At 39.4% G+C, this 25,273-nt stretch overlaps 7 protein-coding genes across 14 annotated transcripts; 2 read left to right on the forward strand and 5 right to left on the reverse strand.

Moving 5' to 3' along the window:
- The first annotated feature begins 48 nt into the window (after window positions 1-48).
- On the forward strand, window positions 49-1,257 carry LOC136339328 (uncharacterized). Its single transcript, XM_066282471.1, has 3 exons — window positions 49-373; window positions 431-634; window positions 687-1,257. Exons 1-3 carry the CDS (start codon window positions 262-264, stop codon window positions 1,214-1,216), a joined length of 846 nt encoding a protein of 281 aa, XP_066138568.1. The 5' UTR covers window positions 49-261; the 3' UTR covers window positions 1,217-1,257.
- Window positions 1,258-1,473: 216 nt separating this feature from the next.
- Window positions 1,474-5,926, reverse strand: Cralbp (Cellular retinaldehyde binding protein). Its single transcript, XM_066282470.1, has 7 exons — window positions 5,785-5,926; window positions 4,460-4,689; window positions 3,663-3,822; window positions 2,494-2,555; window positions 2,248-2,441; window positions 1,958-2,074; window positions 1,474-1,889 (listed from the first exon to the last, which is right to left on the reverse strand). The coding sequence occupies exons 2-7, from the start codon at window positions 4,674-4,676 to the stop codon at window positions 1,644-1,646; spliced, it is 996 nt and encodes a 331-aa protein (XP_066138567.1). The 5' UTR covers window positions 4,677-4,689; window positions 5,785-5,926; the 3' UTR covers window positions 1,474-1,643.
- A 458-nt stretch (window positions 5,927-6,384) lies between these two features.
- Window positions 6,385-6,807, reverse strand: LOC136339299 (histone H3-7-like). The gene is made up of 2 exons (XM_066282423.1): window positions 6,583-6,807; window positions 6,385-6,531 (listed from the first exon to the last, which is right to left on the reverse strand). The coding sequence occupies exons 1-2, from the start codon at window positions 6,805-6,807 to the stop codon at window positions 6,385-6,387; spliced, it is 372 nt and encodes a 123-aa protein (XP_066138520.1).
- Window positions 6,808-7,780: 973 nt separating this feature from the next.
- Window positions 7,781-17,946, forward strand: LOC136339322 (transcriptional regulator ATRX homolog). Of its 6 annotated transcripts, none has more exons than XM_066282456.1 (28): window positions 7,781-8,649; window positions 8,704-8,832; window positions 8,887-9,045; window positions 9,100-9,132; window positions 9,176-9,543; window positions 9,942-10,153; window positions 10,212-10,510; window positions 10,725-10,928; window positions 11,061-11,889; window positions 11,942-12,064; window positions 12,119-12,375; window positions 12,527-12,720; window positions 12,777-12,934; window positions 12,992-13,170; window positions 13,225-13,362; window positions 13,413-13,588; window positions 13,642-13,833; window positions 13,886-14,130; window positions 14,190-14,360; window positions 14,414-14,585; window positions 14,637-14,958; window positions 15,089-15,173; window positions 16,012-16,056; window positions 16,104-16,208; window positions 16,258-16,402; window positions 16,455-17,384; window positions 17,437-17,511; window positions 17,563-17,946. In XM_066282456.1, the coding sequence occupies exons 1-28, from the start codon at window positions 7,971-7,973 to the stop codon at window positions 17,812-17,814; spliced, it is 6,876 nt and encodes a 2,291-aa protein (XP_066138553.1). In that variant the 5' UTR covers window positions 7,781-7,970; the 3' UTR covers window positions 17,815-17,946. The 6 variants fall into 6 exon arrangements, with proteins under 6 accessions (XP_066138553.1, XP_066138558.1, XP_066138555.1 ...); XM_066282461.1 differs by having other exon boundaries at window positions 17,591-17,946; XM_066282458.1 differs by having other exon boundaries at window positions 16,458-17,384.
- Window positions 17,947-18,040: 94 nt separating this feature from the next.
- LOC136339329 (peptidyl-prolyl cis-trans isomerase B) lies at window positions 18,041-19,902 on the reverse strand. Its single transcript, XM_066282472.1, has 4 exons — window positions 19,711-19,902; window positions 18,587-18,794; window positions 18,302-18,527; window positions 18,041-18,248 (listed from the first exon to the last, which is right to left on the reverse strand). Exons 1-4 carry the CDS (start codon window positions 19,885-19,887, stop codon window positions 18,155-18,157), a joined length of 705 nt encoding a protein of 234 aa, XP_066138569.1. The 5' UTR covers window positions 19,888-19,902; the 3' UTR covers window positions 18,041-18,154.
- On the reverse strand, window positions 19,866-22,302 carry LOC136339326 (probable peptidoglycan muropeptide transporter SLC46). 3 transcript variants are annotated; one of them, XM_066282468.1, is made up of 8 exons: window positions 21,996-22,302; window positions 21,812-21,892; window positions 21,148-21,757; window positions 20,849-21,089; window positions 20,656-20,793; window positions 20,367-20,607; window positions 20,209-20,314; window positions 19,866-20,004 (listed from the first exon to the last, which is right to left on the reverse strand). In XM_066282468.1, the coding sequence occupies exons 1-7, from the start codon at window positions 22,013-22,015 to the stop codon at window positions 20,215-20,217; spliced, it is 1,431 nt and encodes a 476-aa protein (XP_066138565.1). In that variant the 5' UTR covers window positions 22,016-22,302; the 3' UTR covers window positions 19,866-20,004; window positions 20,209-20,214. The 3 variants fall into 3 exon arrangements, with proteins under 3 accessions (XP_066138565.1, XP_066138564.1, XP_066138566.1); XM_066282467.1 differs by lacking the exon at window positions 19,866-20,004 and having other exon boundaries at window positions 20,032-20,314; XM_066282469.1 differs by lacking the exon at window positions 19,866-20,004 and having other exon boundaries at window positions 20,032-20,314; window positions 21,148-21,761; window positions 21,996-22,299.
- Window positions 22,303-22,440: 138 nt separating this feature from the next.
- Window positions 22,441-25,086, reverse strand: TM9SF3 (transmembrane 9 superfamily protein member 3). Its single transcript, XM_066282465.1, has 10 exons — window positions 24,873-25,086; window positions 24,621-24,816; window positions 24,380-24,565; window positions 24,160-24,329; window positions 23,977-24,108; window positions 23,757-23,923; window positions 23,480-23,705; window positions 23,327-23,427; window positions 22,933-23,271; window positions 22,441-22,871 (listed from the first exon to the last, which is right to left on the reverse strand). The coding sequence occupies exons 1-10, from the start codon at window positions 25,047-25,049 to the stop codon at window positions 22,727-22,729; spliced, it is 1,839 nt and encodes a 612-aa protein (XP_066138562.1). The 5' UTR covers window positions 25,050-25,086; the 3' UTR covers window positions 22,441-22,726.
- Between the last annotated feature and the right edge of the window lie 187 nt (window positions 25,087-25,273).

Here is a 25,273-nt window from a genome sequence, read left to right on the forward strand (position 1 = left end):
CGCCCAAAAAATCTGGATCAGACTCAGATCGCTAAAACAGACGTGTTTCCCCCGGGTTGAAGTTGAAATATCAGTAATCTATGAATCGAGCTCTTCAAATTCCTGAGTATACAGAGCAAACAATCGATAAGACTGAGACGCTGCTAATGGGCAGTACCACTGTTTTTATGTGTACTCACCGATAATTCGACACAAAATACCAATATCGTTTGGGCAAATAAACAGCTATTTAGTATCTACTGAACACTTAACATAAACATAATGATGAGTACCAACGAAAGTGACCTGGATTTGCCTCAAGCAGTATCATCGCCCTCCCAAAGAACTTTGGGGCGGTTCAGCGACTACAAAGAGGGATATGTCATAGAACCTGGTAAGGATTTGCTGAAGTACTAAACACTTAGATAATATATTTTTTTTCCATTTTCAGTGAGGACTAATTGCAACAGATGCCTAAGTTGTGTTGAAATGATGAATATAAGTGAATATTACTCCCATGAAGTGACCCCTTTGTTGGCCAGCAGCAGACATGTTCTCAGAACTAGCCAATGTTACGATAAAACCCTGGTTGTGTTTTTTGTTCTAATGTTGCTCTTTGGTGCTGGAATTGGGACGTATTTGCTAATGATTGAAAGTAAGTTAATAGAAAATTCTGCGTCTTCATTAGCTGAGCTTTCAAAATTTAGCTGAAGGGACCATAATCGAGGAATTCGACTTCGTCTCCCGAGAAAAATGGGGGGTTAACGAGACCCTGCTCAAAGACCTACCAGCCTTGCGTACCCCCGTCTCTAAACTTTTCCTCCAAGAATTAACCCCCAACTGTGCTAACAAGCACTGTTTACAGTACTCAGAGTACCGTGAGAACCATAAAGAGAAATTGAAAATTTTGGACGGGGGGGTAAAGTACAATTTCTATCAGGACCGGAGTGGCCGCATTTTCGAGGGGAGAGGGGCGAACTTTCAATCCGAGTGCGGTCAACAAGAAGGCTGCGATGACGTATTAACAATGGGGATGATTGGAGAGCGGGGTGCCGCGCCCTCTCACAGACAAACGGTGAGACTGAAGGCGTTCCTGGATTATGCAGTGGGGAGTGAAGTCTTACAACCTTGCTATGTGGTGCTAGTCAGTCACTCTGCCGAACGGTACTTTGACGATTTGGCGACAGCGCTAGCAGCCAGAAACAGGAGAGATTCGGCGTGTGTGTATTTTTACTGAGGATGTTTAATTTTATGGAATAAAGGACTTTTGCATGCGAATGAGTTTATTCTGGGGCTTGGTCCGTAGCGGTTGAAAAGTCTGCAAAAGTCGAGTTATTCGTCGTTCGAAAAGGTGGACGTCCAGTTTTTCGGCGAGATAAATATATTGCAACTCTTTAGACGAAAACCAGCACCCAAAAGCTAAATCGCCGTAGTATGTAAATCGCGACAAATCCCCAACTAAATATCAATTAAAATCCCAAATTTTATTTAAAAAAATATATATATTTATTAGTTGATAAAAAATTCCTTGCTACAATAAAATCAAGTAGTATTACAAGTAAAGAAAACTCATTTTGTGATGATGCGAGTGGCATTTCTCTATACAAACCTAAATTAAATAAATCTTAAATCCTAATAAAATTATACACAAAACCTTAATAAGATTAATCTACCTCCAACCTCCTGAAACTGCCAATCAAACTCGCTTGATTCTGTGCATTTCTCGAGCATATAATGCCCCTGTCGCTGAGTAGCTCCACGTCATCATAAGTTAGCAACCTTTTTCTTTTGGCTTCCAGCTCCTGCTGCCAACCCAGAACCATTTCTTTGATGGATACGTCCCCTCCCATTTCCTTGGGAACGCACTCTTTGGCCACTTTTTGGAGCAGGGCGCCGGGTGTGTCATGAATCTACAGAAGAACAAAGCAACTTTTTGTATGAGCCATCAATATATTATTGGTTGCGAAAAAATACTTACCATGAGGCGCTCTCTCAGTTTCTTGCTCATGTGTGACTTGGCGAAGTCGTAAACGTATTTAAGGGTGGCAGGCATGTTGAGCAAGTGTATCTCTTTGTGCCGCATGGGGAAGCTTTGCTGTGGTTAACTTCATATTACTTGTCTGGTGGTTTCCAACGTAATGGTGCTTTCAAAGCATTTTGTACGCATATTTATATTAAAGCGATCTCATAACAAAAGCAACGTGAGTAATGAACGATATTGAACTCTGAATGATATTGAAATTTACAATAGTAAAGGTCAATGTGTACCTCGCCCCATCTGAGCAAAATAAGAAAATCGGTGACGGAAAAGAGGGTGACGATGGACGGATTGGCCTCACGGAAGTCGGCCACATGAGTCACGCCCAATATTTGATTGGCCTCATCTGCCAAGAGAGTTTCATAGGTGATTGCGTGGGCCTTGGCCAGGTCCGTGCCCGTGAACTTCTTCGTGTCCAATTTGCCTACAGAAAACATAAGCAATTTATAGAAACATACATCAATTTATGCGCTTACCGAGGTTATAAATTATAACTCTCCTCCCATGAATGTCTCTCAGTGGGCTCGCAAATATGTACCTAAAAGATGTTTTTTTCTAACATACAGGGTGTCTCAAAAGTAATGGGATAAAGAACAACTGTAGATTTCTGCCATTAAAATTTGAAGATCCAGTGCAATTGTTTTGTTCTAAAAAGTAATATTAACAAAGATACGGGGTGTTAAAGTTAAAATTTTATTTTTGATTTCATTTCATATCTTCACACTCTTTTGACCTATGGAACTAAAATTTGGTATCCGTAGGTTGTCGGATGTGGCAAATAAGCTAATGCTGTCGGTTTTATTACATCTAATAGGGAGTGCCACTTCAAACCGTCTTAGCTAGTCAAAGAGCTCTAATTTTTTTCTACGCAGCTCTGGTAGTCTTATGTCAAAAAATATTATTTTATCTAATATTTTAGATTTAAAAAAAGTATATATATCCGTTCGTAGCCTCCAAACTTGATAGTTTTTGAGATATTCGCGAGTTTAATGCCTCATGAATGTTCGTATATATTTTCAAATAGAGCCGACAGCTGGCGAAGTCAAACGAAGTAAGTTGGTGTTTGTTTTGTTTACACGAACGCCATTTTTAAACTGATTTCCGATTTGTTAGTGACAGAGCAGTAGATTGTCAAAATTGTTATTAATTTTTTTTTATTGGTTGATTTGAAATTTTTTTGTGTTATACGTATTGTATATTATATAAATATTTAGGAAACGGTCTGGTTTTAAGGCTACTAAGAGGTAAATCTTTTTTATTTAAAATATTAAACAATATATAAAAATTTGGAATCCTTTTAACTAGCCAACACGGTTTCAAGTGGTGCCCCCTATTAGCTACAATAAAACCGATAGCACCAACTTATTTTCCACATCCGAAAACGCCCGTATATCAAATTTCAATAGTAATCAGTCAAAAGATTGTGAATACATGAAATAAGATCAAAAATAAAGTTTCAATTTTAACACCCTGTATTTTTGTTAATATTAACTTTCGCAATGCAATAATTGCGCTGGATGTTAATATTTTGATGGCAGGAATCTGCCGTTGTTCTTTGTTCCATTACTTTTGGAACACCCTATATGCTATAGTAAGCGTGAAATAATTAAAATTGATTTGTTTAGATGCATCGGTTTGCACATACCCTGAAGAAATGAGTTGGCTCACATTTCCCTCATTGTAGTCCATGTTGTTAAAGATGAGTGGAAATCTCTTCCTGTAGTTGAGGTATTTGAGCAAAGTCTGTTGGGCCATGGGAATGCTGAATTTTTTTACTCTCAGGAAGCGTAGAAGGAAGACGTCATCTACGATAATGCGGAAATCAAATTTAGAGATCTTCTACGAACGACTAGTACTTTTTATATATACTTTTTTTTCAAAGTGGCATACTAATATTTGCGTTATCTGTTATTTAATTTGAAAAAAATCTCAACTTTGTTGTTATAAAAGAGAAACTTCTTAAGATAGTATTCATATTCAGCTAACTTTTCCCATGCAAACAAATATCATTTCAGTTTCCACGTACCGAATACCCAACTCGAAAAAACATTTAACTTCATTATTTCGACAAATACGCCTCTCGAAATCGTTGAGAATGAGTACCATTCATTTTCGACGAATTTTTTGTAGGAAAACGACCGCAATAATCAAATTCAAGGTACTTATCATCCAGCTCGAAAAGTATGCTTACAATATCCCCACTCATCTCAGTTGTTAACAACGCACCTAACAAAACCCCTTTACGTAACGCCATAAGACAATTATTACACACATCAACTTGTCTGTTTAATTTTACGTCTTCGTCCAACACAATTCGCAATACATTGTAGGTAGGTATACATATCTGCAATTATTAGTTATATAACTAATATGCTGTAATGACCTGAATCACGACAAAAAAACTGTTGTTACTGCACGAAGACAATATTACAACACTCTTACCCATAAGGCAATCCTTGATGTCCTCGTTTTGCTCCATCCAGGTCCGGAGTTGCGCGAGACATGCCGCTTTGGTATGCTCTGTTTCACGCAACTCCACCTCAGCTACTTTGCTGAGCTCTTTTCTGGTCATCACCGTCTGTTTTCTGGACACGTCTACTTCCAGGCCTCTGTCCGAGTTGGACCATTGAGGTTGAGCGATTAACAATTGGGTCGACATTAGATTTATGTAACTATAATAGTAGCAGTTAAATCAATTCGATTTGACATGAAATGTTATTTTTGTTGGTTTAAGTTGGACATAAATGACTGATTGTTATGGATTTTATGTGCTTATTAAGTGGCATTGTGCACCAGTAAATGTGCCGTGATTGTGGATATTCGCTTACGTAAATGTATTACAGAAAAGTCGCGGTATCACGACCAAGTGTCACGAGTGAGAAATGTACTACCCGGCTGGTTGCACTGTTACGTATTCGAAAATTCTAATTTAATTTATAACGACACTACTAGATCTAAAAAAGTCGCAATTTTTTACCATTAACCCCGATTCTTATATACAACCTTGGCACTGTAATGGCCCGCTTTCTCAGTTATTATACGAGCAGATCCAATAATAATTTGGTACCCGTTTCCTTATTACTTCCAAGCGAAGCTCGCAGTTGCCACAATCTAAGAAATCTTCACTTGGTATTATATAACTCTTTTTGGGCAATGATAAATACAGTTTGGCGTTCCACTTTCGTCCCAAGGCCGACCATTGGGTTTCCTGCCTTTGAATAGGAGAAAATGCGTACGCTGGGATGCCAGCGAAAGTCCGTGAAACTGGCCGTCAAAGTGGTCGAATTGTTGTGGTAATAACACAATCATTAGTAAACAATCTATTGATGGTGTCGATTGACGTAATGATGAACACGTATAGAGAGCTCATTGACCACCGGTCAAACCCTTTTGATATTTGAGAACTCGATCAGTTATCTTTGTGATTATAAGGGCAGCAAATGTTTAATAGTTAATAAAAATAATGTTATTTAAGATCAATGAATGGAATCGAGACATGTGAAATATATGTGCTTTTTCAAGCAGCCATACACAACTGTATCCGAAACAAGTATTTAAAATACTGTCAATTAGAGGTATTTAAAGCTTTAACAATGCTCTATAGAGTTAAATAAAGTGTATTGTAGATCGCCCAATGTGAATCGTATCACCTAAACAACTTGATTAATCACTTTTGACCGTATTTTAAATAATCAAGAAAAATATTAATTTAAGTGATAAGATAAATGTTTTTCTAGATTTAAACTCGTCAAATTGCTTTTTCTTACCTTTAGACTTGCTGAATGTGGATATGGGAGAACTTGAGATTTAAACAACTAGCGCGCTTCTTACTTTTCCCGCGGTTCGCGCTTTTTTGAACGGCATGTAGGTATCACCTCGTGTTGTGAGTTTATTTATTACTTAAGGGGGATTATCGGTTAAGAAACCAACAGTTCAGTGGGGATATTGTTGCTCAAATATTGCCGCACTAGTGCGCTTTTTCAAATCTATAGGAACCATAAAGAATACAATCGACAATATGAGTAAAAACCTTTTTGTTGTCACATCTGGTAAAACTTTATTCAAGATAAGTCAAACTTAAAATTATTTACAATGTAAAGATACAAACCTAACCACAGTACTTAAAATTTACCGTTTTATGACAAAAAATGAGATATATTACAGTTAACATTATACAAAACAAATAATATGGAAGTCTTTTGTGTTATACCTAGATTATACCCCTAGCAGCTTTGCCAAAAAGATAATATCCATGGAGATTTTGAAGCAAATAAAATGTATTAGTTACTTTGTGAATTTCCATGGAAATTACTATCTAATTGGTGGTCCTTAATCTAATAAAAACCACAACAATTTAATAAATTTAATCATTTGCCGGGGTCGTCAGGGCCTCTCAGTTCCAGAACCAATTCTACATCAACAGGTCTCACTGTCTGCCGTTTTGCATGGTGGGCACAGCGCTGCGCATCCGAAAACAGGTCAACTATATAATGTTCAGCCGCCTCTTGTAGGGACTAAAAAATTCCCCTTTTAACATATCATAAATTGAATTAACCTTCACTGACCTCCAAGGAGGAGGCAGTCATTCTTAAGTCCATATGGAACTGCTGTGCAATTTCATGCACCAGTCTTGAAAAAGGTAATTTAGGTACTAATAGTGCCGTCGTGCTTTGAAAGTGCTTTAGAGCTTGATACATGCGTTTTGAGCCTTTCATATAGCGTTTATTGTCAAGTACCATAATCAGGGTCTCCTTTGTAGTCTTCTTCTTGGGTTCTTTATTCTTCTTCATATTTGGTTGAGAAAACAACTATACACAAATAAAAATCAATTAGCAATTGGTCCTAGTAAACCCTATAGCCTTACAGTCTCTACAGGCCGAATAACAAATCTAAACCTATTAGCTAGGTTTTTTGGTCACTACAAATCATATTTTGAACATAATTGATCTGAATTGAATTATGTATAATATATATGAGGTTCATGAATGAAAAATATGAGAATCAGTATCAAATCGATCTAATGCTTATAGCCTCTTAGTACATCATATTAATAAAAACAAGAAAAATTTTAATTGCTTTGGAGCTTCTAAAGAGACGCTGAAGTTTGATACTTTTCCCGGCATTTTTTACGTATTTGTTGATTGGAAACTTATTTATTGTTATACCTTAAGATGCACTCTGAGGCTGAAAATGAGCACCTGGAAATAAATAAATGCACCTTCACCCTATATAAAGCTACAAAATCCTTGAATTAAAATCAAAATTTGTAGTCGTTAGTTCTTCTTCTTAACCTAACCTAATCACAACATAATTTCGAATTTAAAAATGACATTGACGTTTTTCAACAAAACCGGTAGAAACAGAACGTTCTAAATGGCCACTGGGGGTCAAATAGAATCCAATGTTAATTTTCTTTCAGTATCGGTTTAAATTTAATTAGTCTCATGCAGTATTACGTTAATCAAACTGTTTGGAATTAAAAGTTTCTTGTCCTGCTTTATTTATAGAAATTATTTTCAAATTTGACTATAATAAACATATAGGCTCTCTATATTAGGGATTGCCCCATTATGTTTTAGTTTTCTGGATCCATACAATGTTTATGCAATTTTTACGTACTAACTACAGTAATAGAAAGAATAAATACTCAAGAACCACTTCAAATCATAACATATTGTTAAGCACTTTGATTATAACATCATATCTCGGTGAAGTATTTCAAATAATAATGACACCTGTCAGCCATATCAAAAAAACAAAATGGCGCCTTTCCTTCTTTTGTATTTCTTGATGTTTTTTGTGCCGTGTCTTGCAATGTTTACATATAGCTTAATGATTTAGTTTAGTTTCCCGTGACTCACTTTAGAGAAAATAAACCCAAATATGTAGAGGTGCAATCGTCAACTCAATTTCTCTCTTCTCAAAAACTAGTACGAGAACTACCTATTTTCAGATGGATAATCAGAAGTTTGTAGCCCAAGTCAGACACTTACATGAAGATGTGAGGTACATGTTCATTAGGGCCATGAAGCTGACCGACAAGAGCATTTTGAACCTAGAGAAATCTGAGGACTACTTGAAATGCTGCTGTCAAAAGCTTGCTGAGGCTTTGCTTATGGTTACTCAAAATACAACCCAATATGCAAGAGAATTAGAGAAGTACATAAGGGGCATCGCTCCGGAGATAGAGTATCGCGATACTCTGGAACTTTTGATGTTAATCACGTTGAACAGAGAGCCTGTGAAAGCATTGGGAAATGAGATATTGGCACAGTCTAATATTAGTTCTGAGGAGCTTAATAATTTCCAGAATTTATTTGACCAAGCAACAGTGACTAACACTCCTCCAAACCCCAATGAACTGAATATAAGTGAAATTAACAATTTACCAGAAAAAGAAAGAGAACCAGACAAACAAAGCATTGATTCTGATTTAGAAATTGTTTCATGGCTAGTCCCTAGTGGTAGTTCGAGTCACACAGCCAGTGATCTTGAAAAGGATGAACTAAACAACTCAACCGACTTATCAACTTTTAGTCAAGAGACTGTGATATATGAAATGAAAAATAGTAACCAGAAATTTCCAAACATGTTTATTGCAAAAGAGGTAGAGAATGTGCCGCAAAATGGAGGTTTAGAGTTAGCAATATGATGGCAAAGAACAGTTGCTTATATAGCCATTTTAGATTCTGATGCAACTGATTGGGATGGGGATGATTTAGGAAGGCCTCCTGAGGAGCAGCTAAGTAGTAGTCAAGTGTTTAGCCTCAATCAATCAGAAGAAGGATTAAGTTGTGATGAATTAGAAGAGGGAGGTAAGTTTTGACAAAGCGAACATTTTTTGGTTTAGCTAAGACAATTCTCAAAAGGGTTGTGGGATCAAAAACGGGCATTCTTGTTTGACCTTGGATTGACACCAAAGCTGAAACCTAAATTGATAGCAATCAACAGGGACACAGAACAATCTAGTACAACCCCCCCATTAGCAACCACTGATAATATGGAACTGCCTACTACAGCCTTCTCAGGTACCTAACACTTTCAATATTTAATCAATTAATAAGTTACACAATTCCCTATAGAAAATGTTTCCCAGTTGTCCAGCTCCACTGAAGGTAAGTTTCAATTGTCCAAACTTTTCTTACAAAATAAATTCAGTATCTCACCATTCAGGCAGTGAAAGTATGCAGCTTCATAAGACACTTGACAAGGAACTGCGAAATTCTCTTTTCGCAGTTATTAAGAAGTACTTTCAGAAACGCCAGGGGCAGCCCCTAATTGACAGCAGCAGTTCGGACAATGAACCTGAAACAAGGGAGATAGAACTCCCTAAGAGGAAATGCAGACATAAGAGAAAGCATACAGAAAATGCTCAACAAAGCATGAGTGCCCTTAATGAAGAGGTCTCTGAAAAGGAGATTAATGGTGAGGACAAAGTTGATTTGGAAGCCACCCAGGCAGCCAATTTGACGTTATTGAAAGACAGTTGTGAGAATATTCTGAAAGAAGAAGAAATAGAAAGTGAGGTAAGTTTTTAATTGAAAAGTGTTTTTTAAGGGAAGATTCTTAACTGAAAATTATAATTAGTCTCTATAGTATGTCCAGAATCATATTCCAAATCTACTCATATTTATTTCGTGCCCGCGATACCAATAGCGATGCGGCAATTTCAAATTTAAACTAATCAGGCATTTGTTTGGTTTAACTTGAATGCATTTAGAATATAAACCAGAATATGAAGTAGAAACCTCGCCGGTTCCAATATAAGAGGGCGCTAGCACATTTAAATTTCAAGCAATAACCATTTTTTTTTTTAGTTAATTTTTTAATTTAGTCGTTTTCGTGTTATTATCAACAATATATTTATCATTTTCATAATGTTAATACCTCCTATAATTAACTTCCTCTAAACATATCTCAACAGGTAAGTGGTCCCCTTGAAGGAACAAAGCTGTGCCCATTGCCAATCAATCGAAACCCAGTTTCTTCCTCTCCTGACTTGGACTCTGAAGGTGAAGCCTCTCATTTGACCAAGGCTGAGCTCAGCTTCAAATCTAAAGAAGACATAAAAGGAGGTCCTAAGAGGCTGCGCAGCAGCAGCGAAAGCAGTCTCGACTCTACAAAACTTACTCCAAGGTTGGTTTTTGTCTTTGCTGTAATTATTAAGTTTTCTCTATAACTGATCTCTTTGCAGTGCAAAGAAGTCGCGGCTGTCTAGTGAGAGTTTGCTATTAGATAGCGAGGGCCGCGACGGTTTGGTGCAGCTTTTAGATGAGCATCAACTCATGGTTGAACTCGGTGCACTAAGAATGAGCAGAGACAACAGTAGTGATGCCCAAATAGTCTCAATAAAACCTGCATGTATCCCCATTAAAGAGACAAAACATTCTGATAACATTGAAGGTGTTGGGGCTAATTATTGGGGCGAGTTGAGTGCCAACCTCAATCTGCAATCCACTACTTGTAATGAAAATTTGTGTGATGGAGGCTTGAGTGAGTTTTACAAATATTACATTTATGTACATAGGATAGGGACCCTCACAGAATCATTATAACTTTCATTGCACAGTTTTATTGATTCTTGTACTGCTCCTTACCCTTTAACATTGTGCGGCAAAGATCTCCCCATTGGATTAACTCAACTTTTTAATAAATTGAGAACTCCCCCAGGATCATAGATTAAATAGATTTGGGATCATTTTTATAGTCTCGCCTGTTAAATTTGAACTGAATGATGGTGACCGGGATGAGCTTCTCGACCTACTAACCAAACATCTGGAAATTCATAAGCCTGATAAGAACAATCTTGACACATCGAACATCAACCCTGAAATTGCGCGGCCCAACGCTAACAAAAAAACTCTTTTGGGACTCATTGAAGAGTTTGAAGAAGCCATCAATAAGGAAACAGGTAGGAGTGTGACACCAAATTACATGACATTGATTTTCTACAATATTTCACCTTTGTGCCATAAATTTTCCTGCAACAACTGTCTCTACTTTGAAGAACTTTTAAAGCTAATAATTATTGAAATCCGTATAGGTTCAGATACCGAATCATGTCTTATGGACATACTCAGAGAGGAAACCGTCATCGAGAGTTCACAACCCATGGACAAAAGTGACAAAAGATCCCGTAACCACGATAAGGAGGCTTGGGAAGCTTTTCAGGCTTTAATGGCGGAGGATGAAGATTTGTCGAGCAGTAGCAGTTGCTCTGATTTGTCAGAAAAAAGATTCTGGAGCTGTCGAGGGAGGAACAAAGCGCTCACAGAGGAATTGAGAAAAGAGTTTGGCATAGATCGCGACCTTTTTGTAAATGTAGAATGCCTCAGTAATAGTGTGTTGGATATGAGCGAGTATAAGGAGAGAAGGGAGAGTTCGGTCATCGAGAGATTATGCAATTTGGGAAATATCCTTCATATGAATAAAGGGCATAAGTCTAGTAGACGTCTTAACACTCGAAAGCACACAGTTTCCTTAACAAGCAGCTCCTGCTCGGAATTAAATTCGCTGACTGACGATCGAGAAAGCACGCCTATTTTGGTCTCCGAGGAGGAACGAGATATGCCCGCGAGTTTGTGGGACAACATCAAGAACAGTTCTGACGAAGAGTGTTTGTCGGTGGGGAGTGATAAGGAAGATAAGAAACAGAAATCTGAAGAAGACGAAGTTACTAGTGCGACAGGGAAGAGCAGCGAGATAGGTTATCGTAATGATAAAACAGTGGTGCTCGATTCAAGCGATGAGGAAGATTTTGTTGGCGTGCGTAAAAGCAGGCCTGCATGGCGACAAGACCCTTTACTTAATGCAAGCATCAGTTTCTCTTCCGATTCGGAGGCAGAGTCTTTAAAGAAACGCGAGATCAGACGGTAATACATCTGACGCAAATGTACAAATTTCAGTGTAATTATTATTTTGCAGAAAGGAAATAAATTTGGACGAGAGTCATAGGCATCGGAAGGTAAAGAAAAAGAAGAAACAGCACCCAATAAAAACTTTTCTTGTAGAGAGCGACACCACGACCGATGACAGCGACTTTGAAATGTACTATAAATTTCTTCCTGATACTAATAATAGTACATTTTTATTTGGCAATAGCATTTCAGTGCAAAAAAAAATGTTAATGCCTCAGACAGTGATCACGCTAAGTGATGAGGATGTCCCCAGCACAAAGAGCAAAGGGAGACGGAATATACGGGCGCTGGTCGAAGACGAAGACTTGGCTGAGGCTACCCAAAGGGCCAATACCGAAGAGAGGGAGCGTATCCGGCGACTACAAGAGAGAGATAAGGCAAAGGAAAGTTTCACGCAATCGTTTCTTACTCAGGGGAACGACATCGACATTGATCCGTTGAGTAAGCACATCTAGTACAATTTGTTGGAAAGTTTGTACAATGATAGATACATCTTTTAAATGTTCTTCTCACAGTCTTTGAACTATTCTAAATTTAGTGTAGTTTTCGGTTTCAATGTTTCTGAATAGAGCTAAATTTCCGTATATTTCAGTTTTGGACGTATACGAAGACACTCAAATCAGGGTTCATCCGAAAATCACGCGCAAATTAAAGCCACACCAAAGAGAGGGAGTTCAATTTATGTGGGATTCGTGTTACGAGAGCGTAAAACAATTAAAAGAAAACAAATACAGTGGTTCCGGTGGTATTTTGGCCCACTGCATGGGCCTGGGTAAAACCCTGCAGGTACATAAGTAATTTTATGGTTAATTTTTCTCAGTTGTACTAAAACACGCTTCTAGGCGTTAGCATTGATCCAGGCGGTATTCAACAATCCCATCACAAAAACCAAACACGTATTAGTGGTATGTCCGTTATCTACAGTCTCCAATTGGAAAAACGAATACAAGTTGGCGTATAAAGGAATCAAAGATCCTGGAGTTAAATTTCATTCAATTGAGTAAGAATCTTTGTACGTTTTAGGGTTGTAGATCAAGTGATAATTGTACTGATTTAGAGTGACTAGTCAGGCGCAGCTGCGTTTCGATACGGTGAACAAATGGCGTGATCAGAGTGGGATGTTGGTCATGGGGTATGAGTGTTTCGGTTTATTGGTTAATGAACAAAAACTAATAAAGTGGGAGAAAAATTGTAACTTCCGTAAAGAAGATATCCTCAAAGCGCTTGTAGATCCAGGTGATAAAAATTTTACAAAAGTAGTTTAGTTAGTACAATTTGCATGTTTCTCAGGTCCAGATCTCGTTATCTGCGATGAGGGGCACTTGCTGCGCAACCAACAGTCACAGAGAACTCTAGCTTTGAGCAAGATCAAGACTAAGCGACGTATCATCCTCACTGGCACTCCCTTGCAGAACAACCTTCTTGAATGTACGTAGTTTAACGCTTTATTACTCACTTAGTACTTTGTATTTTTTCAGATTACTATATGGTCAACTTCGTGAAACCGTGCTTGCTTGGGACCGAAAAGGAGTACAAAACGAATTTTGTAAATCCCATTCACAATGGTCAATACGAAGACTCCACTGCAGATGATATAATGTTCATGAAGAAACGCACACACGTGCTTCACAAGATCTTAATCAGCACAGTACAAGTCTGTATTATAGTACAATCGTTATAGTACAGGGGCAAGTAGTGTTATTTCAGAGAGTGGAGGACACGGAGCTAAAACGGTACCTGCCGAAACTGGTGGACCAAGCTGTCTTTATCAAGCTCAGCGATCTGCAGGTGCAATTGTACAATACCTACTTGGATTCCACTAATTCGCAGTTGCCTGTTTACACGAAGAAGGGACAAATTTGTCGCTCGAGTTTCTTAGCGGACGTACAGATGTTACAGGTAAGGTTTTATGGCCTGTACTAAATTTAGTACAATTTTTCTTTAACATCAGTATATTTGTCTGCATCCAAACGTACTATGCACGGCCGAGCAAAAGGCAAGAGCGAAGGCTACTGTGAAAGAGCAGGACGTAATCGACGATAATCTCGTAGATGAATTAGAGGAGAGTCAATTTGCCCGATTTGGAAGAGTCAAAGATCTCCTTTCTTCAAAAAAAACGAATGAATTATCTATGGGGACCAAGCTGGAAGTAGCTGTAAGCATTGTACGAGAGTCGGAGACTTGCGGCGACAAAGTGTTGGTTGTATTGTTTTGAGTATAATTATTAGTTAGCACAATTTTTGTGGTTTACTTAGGCTGATTTTCTCGCAATCGCATGCAGAAATGGACAATCTGGAATATTTCCTTCAGAAAAATCTTAATTACAAAAATAAGCGCGATTATTACCGGATGGATGGTACCGTAAGTCCGGCCTTGCGCTCACATATGTGCAGCAAGTTCAACGACCCGAAAAACAAGAGCATAAAGTTCGAGTTTGGATATTGTTCCTAATAATCGTACTAAAATAAACTTCTTGTAGGGTGTTTATAATGTCAAAAAAAGTGGGCGGGTTGGGTTTGAATTTGACAGCCGCCAATAGAGTGATTATAATGAACGTAAGCTGGAATCCATCCTACGACACGCAGAGCGTGTTCAGGGCCTTCAGATTCGGTCAAGACAAAGCCGTCTTTGTTTATAGACTGATTGCCATAGTAAGTGCTTCACTAAGGTGTTTAGCACTATTATTCGTTTTATTTTTTTAGGACACCATGGAGGAGAAAATGTACCAAAGAGTAGTGACTAAGTTGGCCATAGCTCACAGGGTGGTGGACAAGCATCAAATTACCAGACACTACAGTTCGGCTGATATTCAAGAGTTCTATTCAGTGAGACCGACTGCGGATGAAGAGAGGCCGGTGCCCAATGTGCCTGAAGATCGTATTTTGGCTAAAATTATCCAGACGCACAAGCATTTGTTCCGGTGGCATGAGCATCAAGCATTGTTGGCCAACAGACCTGAGGAGGACTTGGATGAGCAACAGAAGAATGCCGCCTGGGAGGAATTCAATAAAATGCCGGCTCCTGGTGAGTTTTTTTCAAAATGTACTAAATTTAGGACATTTTATTTTTGGTGGTTAAATTGCTGGGAGAGTAAATTTGCAAATGTATATTGCTTTAGCCACTAACTATTCTAAAACATGGTTTCTTTATTCAGAAAGCGGCCCTGCGGTATTGAATCAATGCAGTTCCACGAGTATGCAGAGTAATGCCTCGAATTACTTCGGGCCCATGCAGTCTGGGTAAGTATCAATTCAATACAATTTCCCCTTTATCGTGTATTCATTGCACGCCAATCAAATATAAAATGCCCGCATACGCGTCAAAAGAGTTTTTAAGTGAATAAAAAAGGAAAATAGCAACTAAGTGTAGTCAACTTTAAGAGGTACGTTGAACCTATCAGGAGCTATAGAGTGATAACTGAACCTTTTCTCGATTCCAGATCGTCAGGGAGACGGCGGAAAAATTACCGTAAATTATTCCCGACCATCGTAAAATTGTACGATACTTCTGTGGCACAAGATGCTCAAAAACAATCGAAAAACGCACAAGAGGTAGTCAGCGATTTACATGGAATCGCCAACCTTCAGAAAGAGGCTCTTTGGGAAGTAAGAACGCCAACAAATGGGGGTAAGTTATTTCATAATTATATTAAATTTAGTAGATTTTAGCTTTATCTAATAATTCTATTTGTGTGCCGTTGTAGTACTCACAGTTTCTAAGGATAAGGGCGGATTCATAAATGCAACACGTGGTGATAACTATTCCAGGCAGGAATGGGCCAAAGACGGCACGAATGATGCTTTAAGAGCCATAATCATACCGGATTCGTCAGGCGAAGACTGAACTGAGCGCGACTTTATCCAATAGCATTCTACTTTTATTGTTCTTTTCAGTTCTGTTAATATAAAACATATTAAACTAACGTCTCATGAGTGCGTTATGTCTATTATATAGTTTTTTCTTTACCCTCTATAATGCTCTTGGGTGTTTGATTGGCGTAGCATCCTTGTCATCACCACCAATTTGAGCATAATTTATATAATTTCTTTTCTAGTTTACAGTTAATTTCGTTTACAGATCTCCAGCTCTTCCAGATCATACGTACTCCCGACCGAATTCCGAGTAAGTACGTTTCTTCCCCGCCCAACAAATGTAAATGTCCTTTTCAGATCCCACCCTCTTACTTGTTACCCGTCCTTTGATGATTTCATGCCGCCGCCCTTACGCCGTTCCCGGTGTCAGTCCCACCGATATCTCAAGCTTCCCATCCGCGGGTAAAACATATTTCTTCCCATTGTTATCATTAATGTTTCCCTGAAATAGGCCCGTCTGCACGAACCAGCGCATGACGTTAGCGGAAGAATTTAACCCCGGTCCTCGTCTTAGGAATTCTGCAACACGTCACCTGTTCGAAGAGCGGTCTAATAAAACGCCAACGGTCGTAACCAGTATGGGACATGCCCCTGCCGTATGTTAATTAACTAGTGACTAGGGCTGGTCATTCTGATTTATTGTTACAGCAGCTTCTGGAAAGCTGCTTAACCAATACTAGAGAAGAGCCATCTGTCGTTCACTCACAAAAACCTCACATTAGGTTACAAAGACAAGGGGGAGTCGAGGCACAGATCGACAAGGCAAAGAATATTGTTGCCGTTCGTATAAAAAATATAAAGCTCCGCAATAAAGTGCTCGGTCCAAATGTGCAGAAAATCCTAAATAACCAAATCCGCAATTCCATCTATTCAATTAAGAAAGAAGGGAAGAAAGAAAAGCACGAGGCTGCTTCGGGGATGCAGGTCCAGGCCGATGTCAATCGCTTTTTGCCAACCCCTCGGCCTGCGATTGAGAAACGTAAAGGGTACACTCCCAAATCTCCTTTTATATCCAATAACTCAACGTTGATTTCACCCGTTGCGAACGAACGGCCTAAGGAAGACATTTTTAAAGCTCTGCCCACCGCCAATCTACTCAAGCAGATTCCTTCCTATGGCAAGGAGGAACATGAACTGTACCTACCCAAAACTACACCTACTACCGATAACTTTGAGCTGGCTTCCCTTACAGGCGAGCGAAATAAACCGGATATTTCCATAACTCCTCTTACGACCAATCAACAGCGGCACGTTGAGCCTGATCCTTCACGCCTAGATACACAGTCCCCGATGCAGAAACGCGTACGTAACTTCATGGAGCATTTGCATCTGCTACAAACCCCTTGGAATGCGAACAGTGATGAAAATCTTCAAAACAAATGTGACCCACCTTTAAAGGTTGCCAGAGACTTATCGGAGTTTAAATTGGCTCCTGCGACCAAGATTACAAGCGATCTCGCCTCTAAAAAATTTGTCAGAGTAAAACCATTTTACAAACTAGCGCCTTTCCCAAATTCGCGATTTGACAAACGGTCGATAAATACCCCGCCTGCCGTTCCTGTTCATGTAGAGGCAAAGGTAAGATATTTTTTCATTCACTGTTTTTAGGTTTTAATGTTCATATTTATAGATCTCTTCCAGCAGCGCTCAAAAGCCGCCAAATGGCATAACTCGACCCTCAACGGGCCCGTTGGAGAAACATTTAGTAAGTACTGATATGTAAAGGCCTTTTTAAGCTTGACAAGCCCCTCCGCAGACTCGCAATCAGAACAAATTCTCACTAGGCCCGTTCACAACAAGATCACTCCCAAAGTCTGTGTTCCAGCAGTTCGTCCCGGTGTCTCCCTCCAAGTCTAATAAAGAAAATAAAAGTTTGCAAAGTCCAGCAAACTTGACCAGTGACGAAGTTCTCAATGGCCCGTATAGAAGTCATCGTGAATTGCTAGATGCGCTGAAGAAGAAGGGCGTGAGTGTTGATGTAGGAAAGCCTGCCTCTGGAGCGACCTGATTTGTATTGGCTTTTTGTGAGTTTATTTATGACATTGACGATTTTTGTTTTGCAATAGTGTGTAGTCGAAAATAAGGAGTAAAATTGGTTTATTTATTTAAGTTTCTAATAAATATAGCGTTATGGACAATACCTTCAGGGTTTTGGAGGTGATTTAGTTATATTGGGAGTTCTTGCATGTTGTGTGAGAAACGTCATTATAATAATCTTGGACCAAAAACGCAGATTCCTAGAAAAACCTTTATTACAACGTATCACATGGCTGTTATACAAGAAAAAAAAATAGACCAAAATAATTTTATCGCAAAATAGCTCATTCTCGCTTCGTTTCTTACACCACTCAATCGCGAGCGTCTTCCTTGGCTACACCGAAGGGCTCTGCCACCTCTTCGACTCCACAATCGACAATTGTAACGTCCTTCACCGGCTTATCTCTATGGAGAAAAAACAGTTGCCTCTTCAGCTTGGTAGTAAAACGAATACAAACCTGCCGTCTGTCTTAGTTCCTTCAATTTTCCTGACTATATCCATGCCTTTCAATATCTTGCCGAACACCACATGTCTGCCGTCAAGCCAACTCGTTTGTTTTGTGGTGATAAAGAACTGTGACCCATTAGTGTCTTTGCCGGCATTGGCCATAGATAGCCACCCAGCTCCGTAGTGCTTCAGCTTGAAGTTTTCGTCAGCGAATCTTTCGCCGTAAATTGATCTACCTATAAATGTAAGAAGGGACTGTAAAAGGTGAATGTTGTGGTTTTTGATGCTCGTGTACCTCCAGTTCCGTCTCCTCGAGTGAAGTCGCCACCTTGGATCATAAAGTCGCGGATCACGCGATGGAATTTACTGCCTTTATAGCCTTCGCCCTGCGGCTTCAACGCCAACTGCTTGAAGTTTTCTGCAGTTTTTGGCACTGTTTTGCCGAAAAGGCCAATTTCGATACGACCAATTGCTTCGTCCCCTATAGTGATGTCGAACCAAACCTGGAAAGAATTAAGAGGCGAGAAAGCTTCAATGAAGGCGCATTTGGGGGAGTTTTCAACAAAGCTAGCAACACTTAAATTTTTGTCGTAATGTTAAATCTTTATCAATTTGAGGTACTGATATTTTATAAAAATTATTTTCGAAAAATATTTTAAATTGAGCATAAGTTTGATGACGTCAGACCGGCACAACAAGGCTTTTAAATCCCAATAGTGCATCCCATGCATGGCGCCATCTATTATCTCAGAAAGTACACGTTTTTCGCAATGGAATTTTATAAAAATCAAAAAATTCTAATAATTCGAAAAATGGTGATTAAGGTTATTTTCCTAAAGTGTAACTCAGATAATTAAGCACGAAATGCCTTTTTTTAACAGGATGTTCTGGTTTTCATGACAATTTATCCCTAAAGATTTGTAAGCTAAAGAGCAAACAAAGAATTTATTTTTAAAGAGTATTTGTGGCTATAAATAGAAGAATTAGAACTTAACAAAGCCATGTTCGAGCCTAATAACTGTAATAACCTGCTGTAAGGCTACCGGTCCGGACCGGTTTCTTAAAAGCTAAAAGTCTCATGAACCTCTACGAACAGGCCGATCGCCGATAGCTCAAAATGGCGGGTTAAATATTTGAATATACGTCACAGTTGACACTTACAAAAAAAAAACATAATCTAGGGGGTATGTTCGAGTAGTAGAACCGCAAGGTCCTTTCGTAGAACTGCAAGGTTTAATAAGTATCTAAAATCAAGGAAACGTCCATTACAAATTTGGCCAAGTTTGGCCTGGGCTGACGTCAACAGTCGGAGCTCACACAAATATGAAAATACTGAACAATCTGATATTTTTTCAAACAAAAGAACCGATCCTTGACACGTTGCAAAGCCAAAGGCTTTACCTCAGGTTAAGCGCCTACCTTATCGGTCACTTTAGGTCCCTTTTTCGCAGAATCGTCCCCCGTCGCACTGACTAGAGCAAAGAGGGCGGTCAGCCCTACGGCGAGAACACACAGCCACTTCGCCATTGTTTTTTGTCGCGACCACAACTTCTGCAGTTTCTTCCACACTGAGACCGTGACGCTGCTCTCTTTCATTTTCTCTCAAAGCACACGTTGCCATAGCTTCTTTTAATTTCCACCGTGTAGAAGGATATGCGCCTCTCTAGGCGTGCAATTGGCAACATAGCGTTACACTTTTGTTTCTACACATGGCTACGAGAGAGAGGGAATGATGTTCACGTAAATGTGTTCGACAAAGAGGACGACCAATAGTAGAGGGCCACGAATCGTCATTTTCGACACAAAAAATTTGCGATGCTGTCGCTGCGTCAGTTTTCTCTTCACGTTTTGTGATATTTTAAGGGATTTATTTTCACTTATTATATACAATAAATTATTAAAAAAGCTGCAAAATACCTCGTCTCAGCTGTTGCTTTCCACTGAGACGTCTCTCGCATTATCCTCCTCTATGAGAGAATTGTAAAACACCCCAGAGCTCCTTTTCTGAAGCACTATTAGAACCCTACAATGCTGCCAATTGTAATGCAAGTCCCAAAGTCTCATGACTTACTTACACCAACAAATTGGAATTCAGGGTAAAAATAGTGAAGGACAGGAATAAAAATATGCTTGGGTTACTTCCTAAAGTAGCATTATACAGCGTAGTATATGTAGGGGCGCCAACCAGGCTCAGCAGGTTTTGCACTAAATTGAAAAAGGCGAAGATTTTGCCAGCCTCTTCGGGTTCCACCAACTTGGATAAGAGAGACCTGGTCATAGGGCTAATGCCCCCGCTGGGATAGCTTATAATTGCCGCTGTAAACAAAAATATGACTCTCTTTCGAATTATTTGTGACTATTGACCTGCATAAATCAGCCAATCAACTCGCGCCAGCCCTTCAACGACAGCCCCTATCGCCAGTGAAACGAAACCGGATAAAATCAACTTTGACTCAGCTACATGGAGCTTATGGTGAAACACATACACCACCACCATGGTACCTATATTTTGATAATTCATCATTTTGTTTCATGCCACGACATGCCTGAACTTTACTTGTGATCCACAAAACGCTGGTGCCGCTGTTGAACCACGTGTACTTCTGTAAAGTCCACTGAAATTTGGCGCGCAAAAACAGGAAGTTGACGCTGCTGCAGCCGATTATAGCAATGAAGTAAAGCGCTAGCGTCAGCACTAATAACAGGATTATGGCTCTGTTGAAATGCGCCCGACTCTGAAAGCTGGTGCGGAACATTCCAGCAGGATTGCGCACATTGAAAAAGGCCTTAAAGCGGCCCTTGACACACCAAACACTTTGATATAGTGTGCTTTTTGTGGAAATCAAATCTATTTACCGTATGTTCTCGATTGGGCAGAGACTCCGGTATGAAACACAAAGCATGCACAAGGGCTAAAAGACTGCTGAAGCCGGCGATAGCATAGACTGTAATGTAATTGATAGCGCTATAAACATAGGAGCTAGAGGCGGAGCCTAGGAGTACTGCCACAGCCATTACAGTCTCAAAGACACCCATGCGGAAGCCTCGGTTCTGCCCCGATGTTACATCCGTCAAATAGGCAAACATCACTGTCAAGAGAGAGGCTCCACCTCCAGTTAGGATGATTGGCACAGAGCACACTATCATGTACCATGGTGATACAGTTTCGAAGATGGAAAACAACACCATAACAACATTCATCAGCACAATACCAATGAGGTTTATGACAATAACTGGTTTGCGCCCAAAGCGGTCACTCCAGGGCCCCACAAACAGGCACAAAATAGCGCTGCTAAGACCATCAACAAGGCTCTTGACCATTGAAATTATATCTGCTTTCGGCTGTACCAACTTTTCAAGTGCCTTGATTTTGGGATCAGCACTATTACCTAATAGAGAGCAGTTGTGTTTATCTTTACCAAGCGTCACTGTGCAAGTACGATAGATCATTAAGTTGGTGTTGATGCTGCCTGAAAAAGCCAGTTTTTGGCACAGAGAGATGTGGTTACTGAGCACTTACCACATAAAAAAAAGCCAAAGAAAGTCAAGAAGACTGTCACTTCTACTGTGGGGCGAAAAGCCATTTTTGCCAAAGTTTATTCTAAAAAGATGCATGAGGTGAATTTGATGCTGGTATTCACAAAATCAGAAATACTGTTATGTGCCTCCTCAATGATCTTTTAAAATCAATCATGGAAACTCACCCAAATTTCAAGTGCACCATTTACACCCCCAAAGAATTTTTCAATCGTAGAACTCCGCTACTTCATAAACTTTTTAAGACATATCGCACAACCAACTTTCGAGTCGTCAGGGGGGTCGCTAAACAGTTTTCAAGGTAAACCAGGTCGGTAAAAGATACATGGGAAATAGTTGAGTCGCTTTAACGACCCTGAATACGTAATCATTGTATATTAACAAAGAAAATTCGATTTTTATTATTGGAATAAAAGTTAATTCCCTTTTTCAGCGTATGTAAATTATATGATATAAATATTTCGAAACGTCAAATACTGCACATTGGATCAGGTAGAGGAAACTTTTCAGGTTTACTTAAATCTTTTATCGTTAGATAGCGCCAGAGAATTATTTTTCGTCCGGCGTATACACTGCTTCATCGCTAGCGAGCCAAGCATTAAACTTAAAGTCTTCTATTTAACTAATATTTTATTAAATAAAAACTAAACAAAACATATTTTACATTACTCATTCATTCAACTTTGATGCAACAAATATATACACGCACAATTAATCTTAGTACGGGCCGAAATACGCGATGGCGCTCCGGGAAACTATTGACGAAAATCGCTCACAAACCCAAACTGAGGCTCTATTATAATTACAACCTTCATTAATTCGATTAATTGACGAGCCGCGTTAGTTTGCCGATTTCCGCCAATGTTATTAATTATAGTGAACCATCGAAATAGGGACTTCAGTCGATTTTCACCGTAGAATAAATTTTCTTGACGAATATACTGGTGCCCATATAGCCCACGGTGCCGCATATAATGCCGAGCACTCCACTAAAGAGAGCCATGTAGCCAAAATAGAAGGTAGTCTGGAACAGGCCGTACATCCTGTTGAAGATATTACTCAGTTTTAATTAATGTAACATAAAGGCATTAAAAGCGGATTTACTTGGTCTTGAAGAAGTAATAATAGATGGCGTAGACGTAGACGTAGGCGCAAGTTGAGGCTGCAGCCAGGAATGAGGTCCACTGCCAGCGATAGTCCTCGGCGTTTAGCAGGAAATAGGTGCAGACGATGGTGACGCAAACGGTCACTACAATCAAAATCAGGAATACCAACAGCATGAATCCGTAAACGTAGTAGATCTTGTAGGCCCAAAAAGAGGTAAAAATGAAGTACATTTCAATAAAAATGCTGGCAAAGGGCAAAACTCCACCCAGTAGGATTATCACTCCAGGCTCCATAAACCACTTCTTCTCTGGAATGGGTCTAGGGACCGCATTGATCCTGAAAAATCTCTATTTGTCACTATTTATTCTTAATACAAATGTTAAAAATAAACCTGCAAGGGTAGTCGGGCTGACCAGCCAAATTTCTCCCCAAAACCGTGCCCACCAAAGTCAAAGGCAGGATTACAAAGAGGCAAATGGCAATTACTGCAACCTGTACAAGACGAAAATAAAAATTTCGGGACAAACTGGAAAACGTTATTTACCATAGTCTCAAAGGGAATAGCCCGTGAAGCGTGGTAATACATTGCAATAAAGTTGATAAATAAAGCGGTTCCGCAAACAAACATGGGCAGCATAAACGCGGAAGCAACCATTTGCCTGATCCACAATTTTCCACCCATCCTTGCATAGAGAGAACCGCCAAAATAGCCGTTTACAGGGCCTGTGACTGCATATACAAATATGGCAGTTGATAGCAGCATACCTCGTCTGAAATTCTTAATATATCTTTTCTCCCCAACCCCCTCAAATAAAACTCACTCAGTATAAAGCTCCCCTAAAATAGCAAAAACTATGACACTTAAAACCACAGTGGTCAATTGATGCCCTGCTCCAATGAGTGCAGAGAATAACATGGCATTTGATGCGGGCCTGAAGACATCTCCATGAACCTGTTTCCAACCATACTCATCTCCCAAGTCCCGTTCCTGAATAAAAAAATTATTAAATAACAGCACTACAAATGAAAATTGTCAGTCACCATATCATCTATATCATCATCTTTACTATATCGGGCATAATCCTTGCGAAGAGTTCTCATGAGGATCATGGAAACAAGTCCAACCAGGAAAATTACCATCATGAAGCTATTGAAAATGCTGAACCAGTGGATCTAGTGAAATCGCACTTTTTATGATCTGAATTTGTCAGTTTTCAGACTAACCCTGTGCTGGAAGAAATTATGGTCCAAATATTTGTCAAACCGATCCTCAAATTTGGTCTCAGTCTTTTTCCATGTGATTTCATAGGTGAAGCTTAATCGCTTGGTGGAAAGTAGTTCCAACTTATCCTCAGATGTGAGATTTACATCAATGATTTGTTTACCATTGTAACCTGAAACTCTAAATTAAGCACCTTCCTAATAGACTTGTCAAGAAACCTACCAATTTCAAACTTCTTATGAGTCCAAATGTAGTAGCTATTATCCTTGACCTCTCCCACTACCCCCCAAATAGGCAAATCATCGATATACATCTGATACCAATAATGGTTTTTGACAGCATATACAAAAGCCTTGTATTTCTCCTCATTGAGTTGCACAGCACAATACTCAGTTTTTGGAATGTTGCCTAAATGAACTTCGTCTGGTAGCTCAGTATTTACTTTCAGGTTCAAAAAACTTACTTTTAAATTCTATTTCAATGCCACTAAACTCAAGTTCAACCCCTTGCAGAGCTTCACTCAAAGTTTCATGGTAGTGACTGATGGTCTCTTTGGACCCAACACAAAATGGTAAGGAATAATAAGCATAGGTTTCCTGTCGATTGTGGTAGGGCCCCACAGTATTCATCCACAAGACTACCTCCTCATTGTCCTCATACTACGAAATACAAGGGCGTTGGAGCACTCAAAAATAGACCAGAATGTGGGACTTACTATGTGGTTGTGCTCATCCCCGAGGGCTCCCATCAGGAGACAGAGCCAAAAAAGCTGTGCTACTCGATGCATGGTGAGTAAGGGATTTGTTGATAAAAATGCCGCTGAAAATTGCTTTAAATCGGCCCAAATTTTCGAACTTTTAGCATATCTACACGTAGCTGACGTAGCAACCATAAGATTTGACAAGGGTTGTGTCAAAAGTGAAAGATAAACAAGAAGAAAAGTGGTTCGACGAGCGCAAGGACCTCTACAGGTCGATAGCCAAAGTAAGCTGCTCAAACGGTTGCCTAACATAAGGGAACGGAGAACCCAGGTATGCAGCTGTTCACTACTTTTATACAGGGTGCTACTAAAATGTTTGGATGAGAGGTGAGTTAAAAGGTTGTGTAAAATAACAT

This window comes from Euwallacea fornicatus, chromosome 5 (assembly GCF_040115645.1).
Source record: "Euwallacea fornicatus isolate EFF26 chromosome 5, ASM4011564v1, whole genome shotgun sequence".
Lineage (NCBI taxonomy): Eukaryota > Metazoa > Arthropoda > Insecta > Coleoptera > Curculionidae > Euwallacea > Euwallacea fornicatus.

Excerpts from the sequence above, each read along its gene's own strand:
- LOC136339328 (XM_066282471.1), top strand. The coding sequence starts at position 262 with ATGATGAGTACCAACGAAAGTGACCTGGATTTGCCTCAAGCAGTATCA. Across the intron at positions 374-430 it reads GGGATATGTCATAGAACCTG|TGAGGACTAATTGCAACAGA; the intron begins GTAAGGATTTGC and ends TTCCATTTTCAG. Across the intron at positions 635-686 it reads GTATTTGCTAATGATTGAAA|CTGAAGGGACCATAATCGAG; the intron begins GTAAGTTAATAG and ends TTCAAAATTTAG.
- Cralbp (XM_066282470.1), bottom strand. The coding sequence starts at position 4,676 with ATGTCGACCCAATTGTTAATCGCTCAACCTCAATGGTCCAACTCGGAC. Across the intron at positions 2,075-2,247 it reads TTTTGCTCAGATGGGGCGAG|CAAAGCTTCCCCATGCGGCA; the intron begins GTACACATTGAC and ends AGTTAACCACAG. Across the intron at positions 1,890-1,957 it reads AACTGAGAGAGCGCCTCATG|ATTCATGACACACCCGGCGC; the intron begins GTAAGTATTTTT and ends GTTCTTCTGTAG.
- LOC136339299 (XM_066282423.1), bottom strand. The coding sequence starts at position 6,807 with ATGAAGAAGAATAAAGAACCCAAGAAGAAGACTACAAAGGAGACCCTG. Across the intron at positions 6,532-6,582 it reads TGACTGCCTCCTCCTTGGAG|TCCCTACAAGAGGCGGCTGA; the intron begins GTCAGTGAAGGT and ends GGAATTTTTTAG.
- LOC136339322 (XM_066282456.1), top strand. The coding sequence starts at position 7,971 with ATGGATAATCAGAAGTTTGTAGCCCAAGTCAGACACTTACATGAAGAT. Across the intron at positions 12,376-12,526 it reads CATCGACATTGATCCGTTGA|TTTTGGACGTATACGAAGAC; the intron begins GTAAGCACATCT and ends CGTATATTTCAG. Across the intron at positions 17,385-17,436 it reads CTGTTCATGTAGAGGCAAAG|ATCTCTTCCAGCAGCGCTCA; the intron begins GTAAGATATTTT and ends TCATATTTATAG.
- LOC136339329 (XM_066282472.1), bottom strand. The coding sequence starts at position 19,887 with ATGAAAGAGAGCAGCGTCACGGTCTCAGTGTGGAAGAAACTGCAGAAG. Across the intron at positions 18,528-18,586 it reads TCGAGGAGACGGAACTGGAG|GTAGATCAATTTACGGCGAA; the intron begins GTACACGAGCAT and ends TTACATTTATAG. Across the intron at positions 18,249-18,301 it reads GGAACTAAGACAGACGGCAG|AGATAAGCCGGTGAAGGACG; the intron begins GTTTGTATTCGT and ends TTTTCTCCATAG.
- LOC136339326 (XM_066282468.1), bottom strand. The coding sequence starts at position 22,015 with ATGGTGCACTTGAAATTTGG. Across the intron at positions 20,794-20,848 it reads CAGCGTTTTGTGGATCACAA|GTACCATGGTGGTGGTGTAT; the intron begins GTAAAGTTCAGG and ends ATCAAAATATAG. Across the intron at positions 20,315-20,366 it reads CTGAATTCCAATTTGTTGGT|GGTTCTAATAGTGCTTCAGA; the intron begins GTAAGTAAGTCA and ends GCAGCATTGTAG.
- TM9SF3 (XM_066282465.1), bottom strand. The coding sequence starts at position 25,049 with ATGGTTGCTACGTCAGCTACGTGTAGATATGCTAAAAGTTCGAAAATT. Across the intron at positions 24,330-24,379 it reads TCATAAGAAGTTTGAAATTG|GTTACAATGGTAAACAAATC; the intron begins GTAGGTTTCTTG and ends TTAGAGTTTCAG. Across the intron at positions 23,924-23,976 it reads ATGATGATATAGATGATATG|GAACGGGACTTGGGAGATGA; the intron begins GTGACTGACAAT and ends TTTTTTATTCAG.